The sequence below is a fragment of the Delphinus delphis genome, chromosome 12, assembly GCF_949987515.2.
Source record: "Delphinus delphis chromosome 12, mDelDel1.2, whole genome shotgun sequence".
Lineage (NCBI taxonomy): Eukaryota > Metazoa > Chordata > Mammalia > Artiodactyla > Delphinidae > Delphinus > Delphinus delphis.
In genome coordinates this window covers 31,843,733-31,857,469 of record NC_082694.2, presented here as the reverse complement: position 1 = coordinate 31,857,469, position 13,737 = coordinate 31,843,733, and the positions used below count along the sequence as shown (strand labels likewise).

Genomic DNA, 13,737 nt, shown 5'->3' with positions numbered 1-13,737 from the left:
TTTCCCCTATCATCCCACAAACCCAAATTCAGAACTCACAGGCAAGCTTGAATACTTACCATGGTAACAAAAGAGGAGAACATGGAGAATCCAATTTTGAATTTTCAACTTATTAATGTTTTGCAAATCTGATGGCCAGCTGGAAAATATGCAATACAAAGAGTTAACCAAACTAAGTAGTATATAAAATGATGTGCAGGGCTTCCCTGGTGGTGCAGTGGTTAAGAATCCGCCTGCCAATGCAGGGGACACGGGTTCGAGCCCTGGTCCAGGAAGATCCCACATGCCATGGAGCAACTAAGCCCGTGCGCCGCAACTACCGAGGCTGCGCTCTAGAGCCCGCGAGCCACAACTACTGAAGCCTGCGCACCTAGAGCCTGTGCTCCGCGACAAGAGAAGCCACCGCAATGAGAAGCCCGTGCACCACAACGAAGAGTAGCCCCTGCTCACTGCAACTAGAGAAAGCCCACGCGCAGCAACAAAGACCCAACACAGCCAAAAATAAATAAATGTATTTAAAAAAATTTAAAAAAAGATGTGCAAACTGGCTGCCCCCAAAGAATTCAGATTAAAGTATCCAAGTTAAAGGGTTCCAACGCAATTTGAATTCTCATAGAATTTTAAAATATTGAGGCTGAAGGGTCCTCGGTCTAGCTAGCACAACAATTTTGTTTCAGATGAAGATGAAGAAGCTGAGACCCACAGAGAGAAAGAGACTTAGGGTTTCACACACTAGAGGCAGAACTGGAGGTAGGAGTCTGCCTCCTGGCCCAGACCCGCAGGGCAGACAGACCACAGTCCCACACCCCCAGTTTCCTGACTGTTCTCCTTGGATCATCAGTGTCTGCAGTTCAAAGCTGGGAAGAAGCCAGAACGTGCTCAATCAGATCTTTCATCCTGACTACACCATGATCGTTTCAAAGTGTGTCCCCTCCAGTTTAGGTAAAGAGCTTTGTTGAAGAACAGCCTCCTTTGATAAAGCAATAAAAAGCAACCCAAATTTTTAAAGGTAACATGTCAACACTTCAAGTGTGGAAATCAAGGGAAGCACACAGGATTCTCGCCACCCCTACCCTGAGAGTCTAGAGAATGGTCCAAAGAGACCATCAGGGGATGACTGAGGAGATGTAAACACACAGCCGTGAGTTCATGAACCTTTGATCCTCTGAGAACCTAAACCTGCAGGGAAAATCTGAACTTCCTACGAAGGCTTGCTCCACCTCAGAGACCCTCAAAGGTGTGAGCAGTATTGAGTGCCAACTTCAACTCGAACCTACTGCTGCTATGAAGATCTCAAAAGGAGAAGACGCAGATGGTGCCTCAGAAATAATTCCCCAGCCATTGGGGAAACAAGGTTTATATCGAGAAGACCTCCAAGTGGCAGAGTACAGTCTTCATTAAACAGATATTTGTGGAGAGCTTAGGATGGGCTAGGGTGGACATCCGCAACAAAGAGCAAGAATTTAATTGAAAAGTATAAGCAAGGCCAGATCACAGATAGCATATGCTATCAGAGGGAGGCATTTGGATTTTATTTTAAGGATCCTTGGGGAGCCATTGAAAGACGTTAACCTGGGGAGTGAACTGACCAGATTACGTTCTGGAAAGATCTCTCCATCTCTTGATCTGATCTCTTGATCAGATCTATGTTAAGAGCTGATGGACTGTGGCCAAGTGCCACACTGTGTCTTACCGTCTACAAGTGCCTCGCGGCATTATCTGCACTTTTAGCCTGTGTTCAGGATAATACGGTAAAAAGGGGGGAGGAGAGCCTAAAGCAAGCAAAGAGCTAGGTTTTAATCCCATTTCTACAGTTTCCCAGCTGGGTGGTCTTGGGCACGTTATTTAAATAGGTCTGAGCCCTCAATCTCCTTTCTGTACAATAAATATATAATAATATATATAAATATATATATAAATATATATATTTATATATATAAATATAAATATATATATATTTATATATATATAAATATATATATTTATATTTATATATATATTTATATATATAAATATATATATTTATATATATATTTTTATATATATATATAAAAATATATATATATATAAAAATATATAATAATAATACTTAGCTCATGGGGTTTTGATAATAAAGTGGATGATGTGCCTGGACATTTCTAATAATCCTCCCAACACCATTATTTCAACCGAATCAAAATGGCATTTTTCAGCCCAGGAAGAGCATCACCTAGCATCCTGCTAAGCCTCCACTTAGCAAGAGATACTGTTGCATTTTCTTCTTACAATTTAATCAGGACATTTTGTTGCTCATGTGTGAAAATAATTGGCATATATACTTTGTAAATGAGCAGTGAGGTAAACTGAGGTCAAAGCCAAATATTGGATCTGAATCAAGCAACCCGAAAACAATACTGCAAAGAATTCAACTGGTTACAAAGACCAGCGTAGGAAGTAAGTGCTCCATTTGTCCTAGCAAACTTTCAACCAAACACTGGTGCAGATTTGCTGGCATGTGTGACACTGAGAACATCTGGCCTTTCGATTATCCTCTCGCAAGCAAAAAATGATGTCGTGTAAACTGATCTTAAAGCCAGCTACATGGTCTAAGTGTTAACAGTGTTTGTGTTGGCTCCTTTGGCTCCCGGTTTTAAGAACTTAATTTGTAGCCACACCCCTCCCTGAAGTCCTAATTGCGTCTTGCTGTAACTGACCCCAGGGATTTGTTTATGCAGGGTCTGCATCTTCTTTTCAGGATGGTAAGTATGTATAAATGCATCACTAGTCAACTGTGTGTCCTGTAAGAATAAGTTACAGGAGTGACGCAGCAACGGGAGGACAGAAGAAGGTGTGGAAGAGAGCCGGCTCTGGGAGCTGCTCTGGTCATGTGTCCAATGCTACAGTTTTTTCCCTGTATACCAGTTTTATTCTAGAAGCCAGGTGAGAAGGGTAGAGGTTCTAGCCTGCAGCTCTCCTAGGAGGCACTGAACTAGGAGTCTGAGCACGTTTCCCCACCCAGACTCAACTTCACTTACCAAACACAATGTGCCAGGCACTGTTCCGAGCCCTTCAAGAAAACTGGTTAAGTTAATCATCTTGACCGGGAGTGGCAGGTGGTGTATTATCCCCAGCCTACATCTCTCAGTGGGATATGACTCAGGGGGGCGTGGCAGAGGCTGTGAGCTTGCCCCCGCCCCTCTGGCTCTGGGCTGCTATGCTGGGCTCGAATGTGCTGGGTCTGTAATGAACCACAGCCTGTGCTCTGCAGCAGGTGCCCGTGGGGCACCCCTGGGGTGCTACTGACTATAGGAAGGGGGGCTCTCTGCCTCTCTCCCACCCCCACCCCTGTCCTTCAGCTGCTGTGGCCAAGAGGCTGTGATGGCAGCAGGGGAGGGGCTGACCGAGGAAGATCTTTCTCCATCTCACTCCCATCGCCCCCCGCCAACCCCTGCCTGCTTTTACTCCATCTTTAGCTGACAGATGTGAGAGATCGTCTTCTGTTCCGTGGATCCTTTCAAATCTTTCTGAAGACATTTAGGAATCCTAATCTGGGTTATGAACAGAAGAAGCCTGGCAGCTCCTGATTTTGTCTCCAGCAAAAACACTAGAGTTAGGCTTCCCTGGTGGCGCAGTGGTTGGGAGTCCGCCTGCCAATGCAGGGGGCACGGGTTCGTGCCCCGGTCTGGGAGGATCCCGCGTGCCGCGGAATGGCTGGGCCCGTGAGCCATGGCCGCAGAGCCTGCGCGTCCGGAGCCTGCGCTCCGCAGCGGGAGAGGCCACAACGGTGAGAGGCCTGCGTACCGCAAAAAAAAAAAAAAAAAATTTGTGTGAAATAATTAAACGGGCCTCTGAGATAATGCACCTGCTCTCTTGGCCCAGCTCACCATCACTGATCCCTAAAGGGAGGGAGAGAGCAGTGGGATGACCAGCCCTAAAGGAAATCTAAGCCACGTGGGGACTTGACTCCAGGCACCAGCAGCTCCTTCCCCAGGATCAGAATTGTCCTTCATCTTTAAAGGAAATGGGCCTCTTGGTCTGACTGGGCATATCTAGGAATGAAGGGCAGAACACGTAGTACAGTAAATCCCAACTCTGAATTGTCCGTTACAGGAACTTATCACAGATGGTAATCGTTAGAAGAAAGAGCTTTATCCAGGATCATAAATAAAGTGTAACCGAGGCTTACATTTATAAAGCTATAAAAGAGGGCTGCTTGGACAAACGGGAATTCACAGCACTGGGTCACAAAATTGACTTAACCCGTGAAAGTCTGACCGTGACCTGGGAGTTCTGGGCAATGATGCAGTGAGAAGATGGTAGCTGATTTCTGCAGTTAGTGGACCCCAATCGAAACCTAATAAAGTTAGGTCATGGTTTAATCTCATGAAATGCAAGCTCAGAGAAAATGGGGTGCTGACATCTAAATGCGGCATTGTAATTCCTAAACCAACAGTGGAGCACAAAACAAGGGCACTGCCTTCCAGAAGTTTCTCACCTAGTCAGGGAGCCAAGGCATTTACAGATAGAGCAATGATAGTACGCAGGCTTCGGTGTGTGGCGTAGACTGTAGCTAGAAAACTCAGGGAGGGAAGCGAGGGATGAGTGGAAGCAGGACCCTTCAGGGAAAGACGTGTGGAGGAAAAGGGACTTGACTCGGGACTGGAAGGATGGATGGGGTGTACACGTGTGAGGAAAGCTTTACTCGGGGCCCCGCCAGCTCCCACAAACATTCACCGTGCCCCTGCCGTGACGCTCCCCAAGCCAGGTCTCAAATCACACACGTGTATTTCCCTCTTATCCTTCAGGTAACTGGTCCTTAAAGTCCACAGCCTCACTCTCTTGGTCCCCCTCAGGCCCTTCCTCAATAGGCCTGGAAAGGGAAACTGTGGCCCCTCTGCACACGTCCCATCCAGTTTGGCCACCACAGGATGGGCGTCCATCCTGAAGAATGAAGCCAGGAAAAATGCCGTACTCCCTCCTCGGCGCCGGTATAACGCTTGTATCGGGTTAAAATCAGGTTAAAATGAACAGGAGAGGAGAAAGGGACAGGGCAGCCTCAGAGGGGATGGCCCCGATTCTGTCAGCATCCAGGACACACAGTAGAGAGAAGAAGATGCCCCGATAGGCGTGGGAAGTTTAGAAAAAGGCCAGGACCCCACAAGGCTGGCCGGTACCCTGCCCAGGCAAGAAGGGGAGGGTCAAATGGGAAAGGTGAGGGGGGTCCACACACCAGAAGGAGAACATCGTGACAGGGAGAGCCCCTGTGCTCCCGTCCCTTGCAGAGCCCAGTGTTGGGTGAAAGGCTCCCAAGTGCCTGTTGAGACTGGAGGTATCTGTTGGGGGGCAGGGCGGGCGGGCCTGTGATTCTGGAGAGCAAAGAGGAGGTGCCCCAGGGGAGAGAGGGCTACCTAGGGCTGGCTTCGTATTCTGGACTTTGAAGAGGCTTCTGCAGGGGTTCCAGGTGTCTACTCTGCATTATCTAGTCAGGTACCTGGGAAGGGTGGGGAAAAAGCTGGATTCAGGGTTGATGACTGCTTTGCAACCAAAGGTCCCCGGGTTGTATTTCTTAAGAACCTAAGGGCACCTGGGCAGGTGCGACAGCAGCTGGAAGAGGGATTCCCCAGGGAAAACAAAAGCAGGATAAACTGTCCATGTCAGAGCTCTGGGGAAGGCAGGGGCTTGGAGCGGGAGGCTGTATCTACTGGTGACAACAACCCCACCTCTTCCTAGTTGTGATTTAACCTTTCTGAGCCTCAGTGTCCTCATCTATGAAATGGGACGACTGATAATAATACCTGCCTGGCAAGGCTGTTGAGGAGATTAAATTCAACGACCTCTGTCCTCACCTTGACCCTGTGCGTCCAGTTAAGGTCAGTCCCCTGCTCTTCCACCTCGTCGAGAGAGAGAGGCTTGGCGAAAAATGAAATTGAACAAATAAGTTTGCAACACAGTAAGCCCAGAAGAAGGGAACGAGGAGCTTATTTGTTGTCGAGTTCTGGTGTAATGCTCTGCTGAGCGCACGGACATAAACACGGCGTCTGCTTGCCACGTATTTTTCAGGCTGCCCCCCTCCTGCACACTGCCACCCGCCCTGTTGTAAGGCCCCAGCAAGCATCAGCTCATGTTTCCTTCTCTCTGATTCTCTTCCAGGGACGCTGTATCAACTTCACCAGAGTCAAGAACAATCCTCCTGCCAAGTACCCCCTCAACAATGCCTACCACACCACCTCACCGCCTCCTGCCCCCATCTACACCCCACCCCCCCCTGCTCCCCACTGCCCTCCCCCACCCCCCAGTGCCCCCACCCCTCCAATTCCATCCCCACCTTCCATCCTCCCCCCTCCCCCTCAGGCTCCCCCTCCCAACAGGGCACCACCCCCGTCCCGACCACCTCCTAGGCCCTCTGTCTAGAACCCACAGTTCATGCTCTGGGTTCTCTCAGAAACTTTGGGGAGGAGGCTCCTCTGTGGTGTTAGAACAAGTCTTTCCAGTTAAAGGGGGCTTCCACTTTGGAAGTGAGTGGGGATGAAGCCCACTGACGTTCACACACTTTAAAAATTGGTTTGTAACACCAGTACACCGACAATTGTGATCAGAGGAAAGAAATCGAAATTTTGAATTGCCTGAAAACAAACAATGAGGCAACTACAGTCACAATTATAGCCAGCCAGCCATCACCTCTAGAAGGTTCCAGAGACGCTGAAACTGCTGAGATGCTCTAAATGGGATTGTGTCTCATGGAGATCAATAAGAAAATCGTTTCTCTGAGGGTGAAATGCAGAGTCAGATAAGAAATAACATTGCTGGGTTGCTAAATGCTGCCTTCCCTCTTTCACTCCACCTCCATCACTTGACCCTGGACCCTTGGCCTAGGAACCAAGGAATCCTCACCTCTATGTGCCACCCAGGAAGGTCGAGACCCTTTGCCTACATCTTTGGGGAAAGATTGGGGTCCCCATTGTGGCAAGAAACTCAACATCATACAGGTATCCAAAAGCATGTTCTGGGATTTGCAGAGGAGTAAAAGGATATGCCTTATTTTCCTTCCAAATTCTCCCAGTTTCCAAGTGAGGAAGAGGGCGGTTGTTTACTGAAGGAAAAGGTATGTTACCATGTTGCTGTGTAAGTGAAATCAGGTATGTGCACTGACAGGCGAGTACTGATGGGAGCATCAGACAGTTTCTAAAACCCACAGACCATCAGCAGCTGGAGGTGGCTGGCTTTGGCCCAACATGGCCCCTAAATCAACAGACAACGGCATCGTCAAAGAGCAACTTGTTAACGCCTCATGTTAAAAAATCAAGATTTGGCTTCAATTTAAATCACCTGAGATACGAAGAAGCGATTGATCCTATTTTCCACAGACAAACATTAGTTGATCTTCCCAAAATCGCATCACTAGCACCTACCACACAATTTCACTGATTTTGTTTTTCTTTCTCGGTGAAGTTGTGCACCAGAGATTTCTACGTAGAGCTGAAAGACAATAGTCCGGACATACTAAGGAATTTATCCAAAAAAAACCACATGTGTTTGTGGATACAAATATATTTCTCCTTGGCTTTTCAACATACTCACAAATATTATCAGCTGCCTGAAATTCCCACCATGCCTGGGAACCACTCCACTCCTCCAAGTCTTTCTGAATCTGCTATCACCAGTAAGCTCTATAATCACTTTCTAAACATTAGGCTTCATCACCCAAGGGCGAAAACAGAGGCCACCGTTTAGGGCCTCCTGCACCAGCCTGTTCAAAATTACCTCCCCCTCCAACTTTCCACACATCTTAAAATTCCACTCCCGAAACCCTTAAATCTTTTCAGGAATGAAGCAGAATATTAAGTAAATGCAAACTTAGTGCTTCGGGCTGTGGTCTCCAAAGATCCTTCAAAAACCCATCAAGCCAGCCTCATTCTTTCGTCTTACTTAGAACAGAGACATAGGACCTAGCATGCATTCCATACACACCAATGCTTGTAGCCATGGCAGACATTGCTAATCAATCACAGCACCATCTTCCATGGAGCCCAGTGATTTCTACACAATCCTCAAATCATAATTCCAAAGAGCCACCACTAATCAGTCAAAATTGAGACATAAACGATCCCTAATTGCCCTCTCAACTTTAGAAAGCAAAAGCAAACAAGGATTGTGTGGGGGAATGGGGAAACCCTTGGGCATTAAAGGTACAGTCAAGGGAGAACAGATCTAGGCAGAGTGCCCTAGTCGGGGTCCACAGGCACTAAATCTGCATTGCCAACACCAAACTGACACTTCCCCAAGCATACCTCAGACCTGCCCTTCTCCCAGCCTGCCGCTGCCAGAGACTCTCCCAGCTTCCTCCTAGAGCTAAAATCAGAGATATTTTACAGGGCTTATGAAAGCAACCTCCCTCGCTTGCCCCCAACCTGGCCCATATTGTCTATTTTTAGAACATTAGGTTTCTTCTTGAGTATAGTCCTCCATAAAGCAGGTGACAGAATGTCTTGGCCACCTGCAGTGACATTGCTGGACTCCAGAGAACCATTCCATAGGCGAATGGGTTCCCCAGGCTCACAGCGTAGAGGCGTTGAGCCCCTGGCCACTGTTTTGACTGCTGGCGGTACAAAACAGTCCACCCCACACCACTGCTGCATGGCTCACTGTGGCCATCAGAAAGTTCAAGCCAAGATGTTGACATTGTTGTGCATCAAGATGGCAGGCATCAGGTGAGAATACGCAACATTCAGGATCCCAACTGCACATCAGTCAGAAGCCCTGTGCAGTTTCCAAGATGTTGTTTTGGTGAACTTTTAGATGAAATAGGGAACTGCAAATATATGATGACTTTGAAGAGGATTAGCAGGGTTTGTCCTTAAAAGGGACTCTTCATGTCAACCCCAGTCATTTAGAATTACAGTGGAGAAGGAGAAACCTCTATACTGTATGAACAAGGTAATATTTTAATAGTAGGCTATTACAGGCAGGAAAATTCTTTAACTGGTTTATAAAATCTATCCAAACTTGTGTCATTCCCTGTAAAAGGTAGCAGACATATGATTGTGATTAGGAAACTGCACAAAATTATTTTTTCAACCCTCATGTTATTGTCCTCCTGAAGTTTTTTTTTAATAAAAGCCAACTTTTTGTTGTATATATTCATATTCCATGTGTTAGATGGAAGCATTTCCTATCCAGTGTGAATAAAAGGAACAGTTGTAGTAAATTATTATAAGGCCAATGATATTTCATGGCAGGTTATTCTACCAAGCTGTGCTTGTTGGTTTTTCCCATGACTGTATTGCTTTTATAAATGTACAAATAGTTACTGAAATGACGAGATCCTTGTTTGCACAGCATTAATAAGAACCTTGAGTGGTTACCTCTGTTGACGACCAGTTCACAAACAGCTTCTGTCCTGGAGCTTGGCCCATACTCCAGTAAGACACAAGGTCTCTCTTTTACCAAAGTCAAGAACAGAGCTAGTGGACATATTAATTAGTAGTCTTGGATATCTGGCCATGGATAACCTCATTGTAAATATCACTAGAATGGGCAGAGATAATCTGGAAGTCTCATATATACTAAAGTCCAAACACTGTGTCAGATGAGGGAAATCCATCCAAGAACTAGAAAAAAGTAATGATGAGATAATGAGCAACAATTTCAGCCCAGTGCCAACTCAATAAAAGACAATTAATGCTGTGTAAAAGTGGGTTGAATTAGTTTGCAAACTATATAAAGATATATGCCATAAAAAGCCTATTAATGCACACCAGATGGGAATGGGATGTTCTAGTCAATTGTGTTTTCTAGTTATCTGAACTCTACTATATTAGCATACTTGGATAAGCAATTTAAAAGAATTAGAATATGATTTTTTAAATACACTTAACATTAAACTCTTCTAATTCTCTCTTCTATCTGTGATAATTCCTAAGACAGTATGGATCTTCAGTGCCTCTGAGTCAATGTTATAAAAATCAGTTATTGCTGTACCTGCTATAGGAGACTGGGCTAAATGTGTACAATGACAAACCCTGGAAGTTGCTTTTTTAAAAAAATAATAAATTCTTAAAATTAACTCTTTTCCTAGTTGTGTCTTTGTTATGAAAATGAAGTGTAGGTTGTTCAAGTGCTTAACATCCTGATCATAAAAATGGCTATCACTCTGCAGATTAAATTATTTTGCGCCCTCCAATAAACTCTTCACTGTCTTGATTACTCTCATTTCTTCTTTAGCTGTCCAACATTCAACGTATTCTTTATTTTTAGGAACAGTTTTAGATTTTAAAAAGTAACACGTGCTGGGCTTCCCTGGTGGCTCAGTGGTTAAGAATCCGCCTGCCAATGCAGTGGGCATGGGTTCGAGCCCTGGTCCAGGAAGATCCCACATGCTGTGGAGCAGCTAAGCCCATGCGCCACAACTACGGAGCCTGCGCTTTAGGGCCCACGAGCCACAACTACTGAACCTGTGTGCCACAACTACTGAAGCCTGCACGCCTAGAGCCCATGCTCCACAACAAGAGAAGCGACTGCAGTGAGAAGCCCGCACGCCTCAATGAAGAGTAGCCCCCACTCACCGCAACTAGAGAAAGCCCGCACGCAGCAACGAAGACCCAACACAGCCCAAAATAAATAAATCATTTTTTTAATTTTTTAAAAAAAACTTTTAATTAAAAAATAGTAACCCATGCTAAATGAAACAGTGAAGTAAAAGTAGAGATATAGAAGCACACAGGAAAAAAAGTAAATGTAGTGGATCAGTCAAGATTGTTCGGCTGCCTGTAACAGAAACGTGGCTATGATTGATTTGACTCACAGAACAAGGACTCTAGAGGTTTGCTATCTGCTTAAGAAACCAGGCAGTGTCATAGACAGTGCTGCAGCAAATACCCTTCTATTTATATAGACTTCAAAATATTTTTGTTATTTCTGCACCTTATTCTCCTTAGCGGCTTCCATTCAGCTCCTCCTCCTCTTACATTTTTTGTAGGTAAAAGAGTACTAGTTCCTGAATCTGTTTCTTTACAAGTCCTCATTAAGCCTTGAGTTCATCTTAATTGGAATAAAACCCTCTGAAAACAGAAAATCACGCCACAATTTCTTTCCAAGATTTCATTAATATTCAATTTAAATAGCATTTTGGGCACATGCAAGTTTTTAAATTACATTCTTCATTAAATCATTTTGAGAAAACTGGCTTGCAATTTGGAAGGAAAAAGAGAAGTTGGAGCCCTACCTCACTCCTTCCACCAAAATAAATTCCAGCTGTATTTAATTTAAGTGTAACAAATAAAACCAGGGAAGTACTAGAAGTAGTACTTTCTGTACGGTATAAAGAATTTTTAAATCTTATATATTGTTTGACTTGCCAAACAAATTTCAATGATTGAGCTCTGAATGCTGAGTAGTGCTCCAATGCATTATGTTGAATAAACAAAGAAACCAACAGGAATAAGATCATTGATCAAGTGCTGACTGTGAACTGGAGCGGGAGATCCAAAATTATTCATCACTAAATCCAATTTTCTATCTTCAGATAAATATGTGTTTCCCTGAAGTGTCACTCAGGTATAGAACAATCGATATAAGTTTGTCCATTTAATACATTGTAAACAAGGTCAATGTTACTTACAATTATCAAACATTTTGTATTAGGCCATAGAGTTGGCATATGCAAAACAGATGAAGTTATTCGGTTTACAATTGTATTGTGTTGGCTTGAACCATGGCATCTCCATCCTGAAGTTATCATACCTAAACAAATTAGAAGGTTTATAATTCCACTGGGCATAATCTTTAGTTCCTCTCTTTTTTGCTCAACGTTCAAATGATCATTTAGTTATATAAATCCTTCCTTCTCTATTTAACTTGGAACAGTTTTAATTCTTGGAGTTAAAACTGTGCAACATCTCCTTTGTTTAGTTTTAAATATAATTTCACAATGTACTTATAAAGCAACAGCAGCAGCTGACAAAATGCCTGAGTCACTTGAGAGTTCAGAGCAAATCTCTGTTAAATGATGTTCAATTAATTGTGCACATTCAGTACTTTTTAGCCAGCATATTTAGTTGAGAGTTTCTTATAAACATTAAAATGGATGCAACTCAGAAAAGACATATTTCTTTGGAGTGAAGTGGCTTGCATTCTTGCAAAGCATTTTAAAAGTACAAGAAAGAGGGACTTCCCTGGTGTCACAGTGGTTAAGAATCCACCTGCCAATGCAGGGGACACAGGTTCGATCCCTGGTCCAGGAAGATCCCACATGCCACGGAGCAACTAAGCCCGTGCACCACAACTACTGAGCCTGTGCTCTGGAGCCCGCAAACCACAGCTACTGAGCCTGTGTGCCACAACTACTGAAGCCCACACACCTAGAGCCTATGCTCTGCAACAAGAGAAGCCACTGCAATGAGAAGCCCGCGCACCGCAACAAAGAGTAGCCCCCACTCGTCACAACTAGAGAAAGCCCATGCACAGCAACGAAGACCCAATGCAGCCAAAAATTAATTAATTAATTAATTAAAAATTTTTAAAAGTACACGAAAAATTGGCACTAAGAGTACAGGAACCATTTCATTTTCTTCTGAAAGAGAAGTCATAAGACAGGAGACCTATCAGCCACCCATCACTGACACTTTCAAGCACTTTGGAGTTGCTGCCAAGATAGTGGAGTAGGAAGACCCTGAGTTCACCTTCTCCCATTGGGCACACCAAAATTACAACTATTTACGGAGCAACTATCAATGAGAATAACCTGAACACTAGCAGAAAAGATTTTCTGCAACTAAAGATCTAAAGAAGGAGCCACAGTGACTTTGGTAGTGGGAGCAAAGATGCAGTATGGTCAAGACCCACACCCCTGGGTAATGACCCACAAACGGGAGGATAATTACAATTGCAGAATCTCTCCCAAAAGGAATGAGGATTCCAAGCCCCAGGGTCCTGCACCAGGAAGACAAGCTCCCTGAGTGTCTGGCTTTGAAGGCCAGTGGGACTTGCTTAAGGGAGAGCCAGAGACTCTGCTTTTACGGGGCACATGCAAAATCACACACGCTCTGTGACCCAGAGCAGAGTCAGTAATTTGAAAGGAGCCTGGGTCAGACTCACTTACTGAGCTTGGAGAGGCTCCCAGAGAGTCAAGAGCCAAAAGGAACACCCTCTGAGGACACAGATGCTGGCAGCAGTCATTTTTGAGAGCTCATTTTACCACATGACCCTGGTGCTGCCAAGCACCATTTTGGAGTCTTCCTCTAGCCCATTGGTACCAAGGGCTTACCCACTCACCAGCTGGTCAGCACCAGTCCCAGGACCCCTCAGGCTAAGAGGCCAGTAGTATAGGAACTAAGCCCTGCCCAGAAGCAGGCCAGGCACAAGCCCCAGATACCCTTGTCCATGCAGCCAGCCACACCAAGATTTAGCCCCACAGACCAGCAGCTTGGCAGCCCCGGCATGAGTCAGGGTCTGGCAACAAACCATGCCAGGGATCAGCTCCATCTACCAGCTGACTGCAGTAGTGGGTCCCATCATAACAGAAGGGCCCAGCAGCTTACACAGGGTCACCCCTAAAGCATATAGCTCTAGTGACCAGAGAGGAGTATGCTGCCCGGCCCCATAGGACATCTGTTAAATAAGATCACTTCTCCAAGATCAGGAAGCATAACCAACACACCTAATACATAGAAATAGAGAATTAGGCAAAATGAGGGAAGAGATGAATATATTCCAAATTAAGGAACAAGATAAAACCCCAAAAGAAGAACATAGTGAACTGTA

General features: G+C 45.0%; 1 protein-coding gene across 1 annotated transcript in view; it reads left to right on the top strand.

The window, feature by feature from the left end:
• The window catches only part of ANTXR1 (ANTXR cell adhesion molecule 1), a 242,800-nt gene extending 232,758 nt beyond the window's left edge, over nucleotides 1-10,042 (top strand). Inside the window, exon 18 of the mRNA XM_060026455.1 lies at nucleotides 6,130-10,042. Within this exon, the coding sequence (XP_059882438.1) occupies nucleotides 6,130-6,390 (261 nt within the window). The 3' untranslated portion in view covers nucleotides 6,391-10,042. The remainder of the gene's footprint in view (nucleotides 1-6,129) is intronic.
• The last annotated feature ends 3,695 nt before the right edge of the window (nucleotides 10,043-13,737 follow it).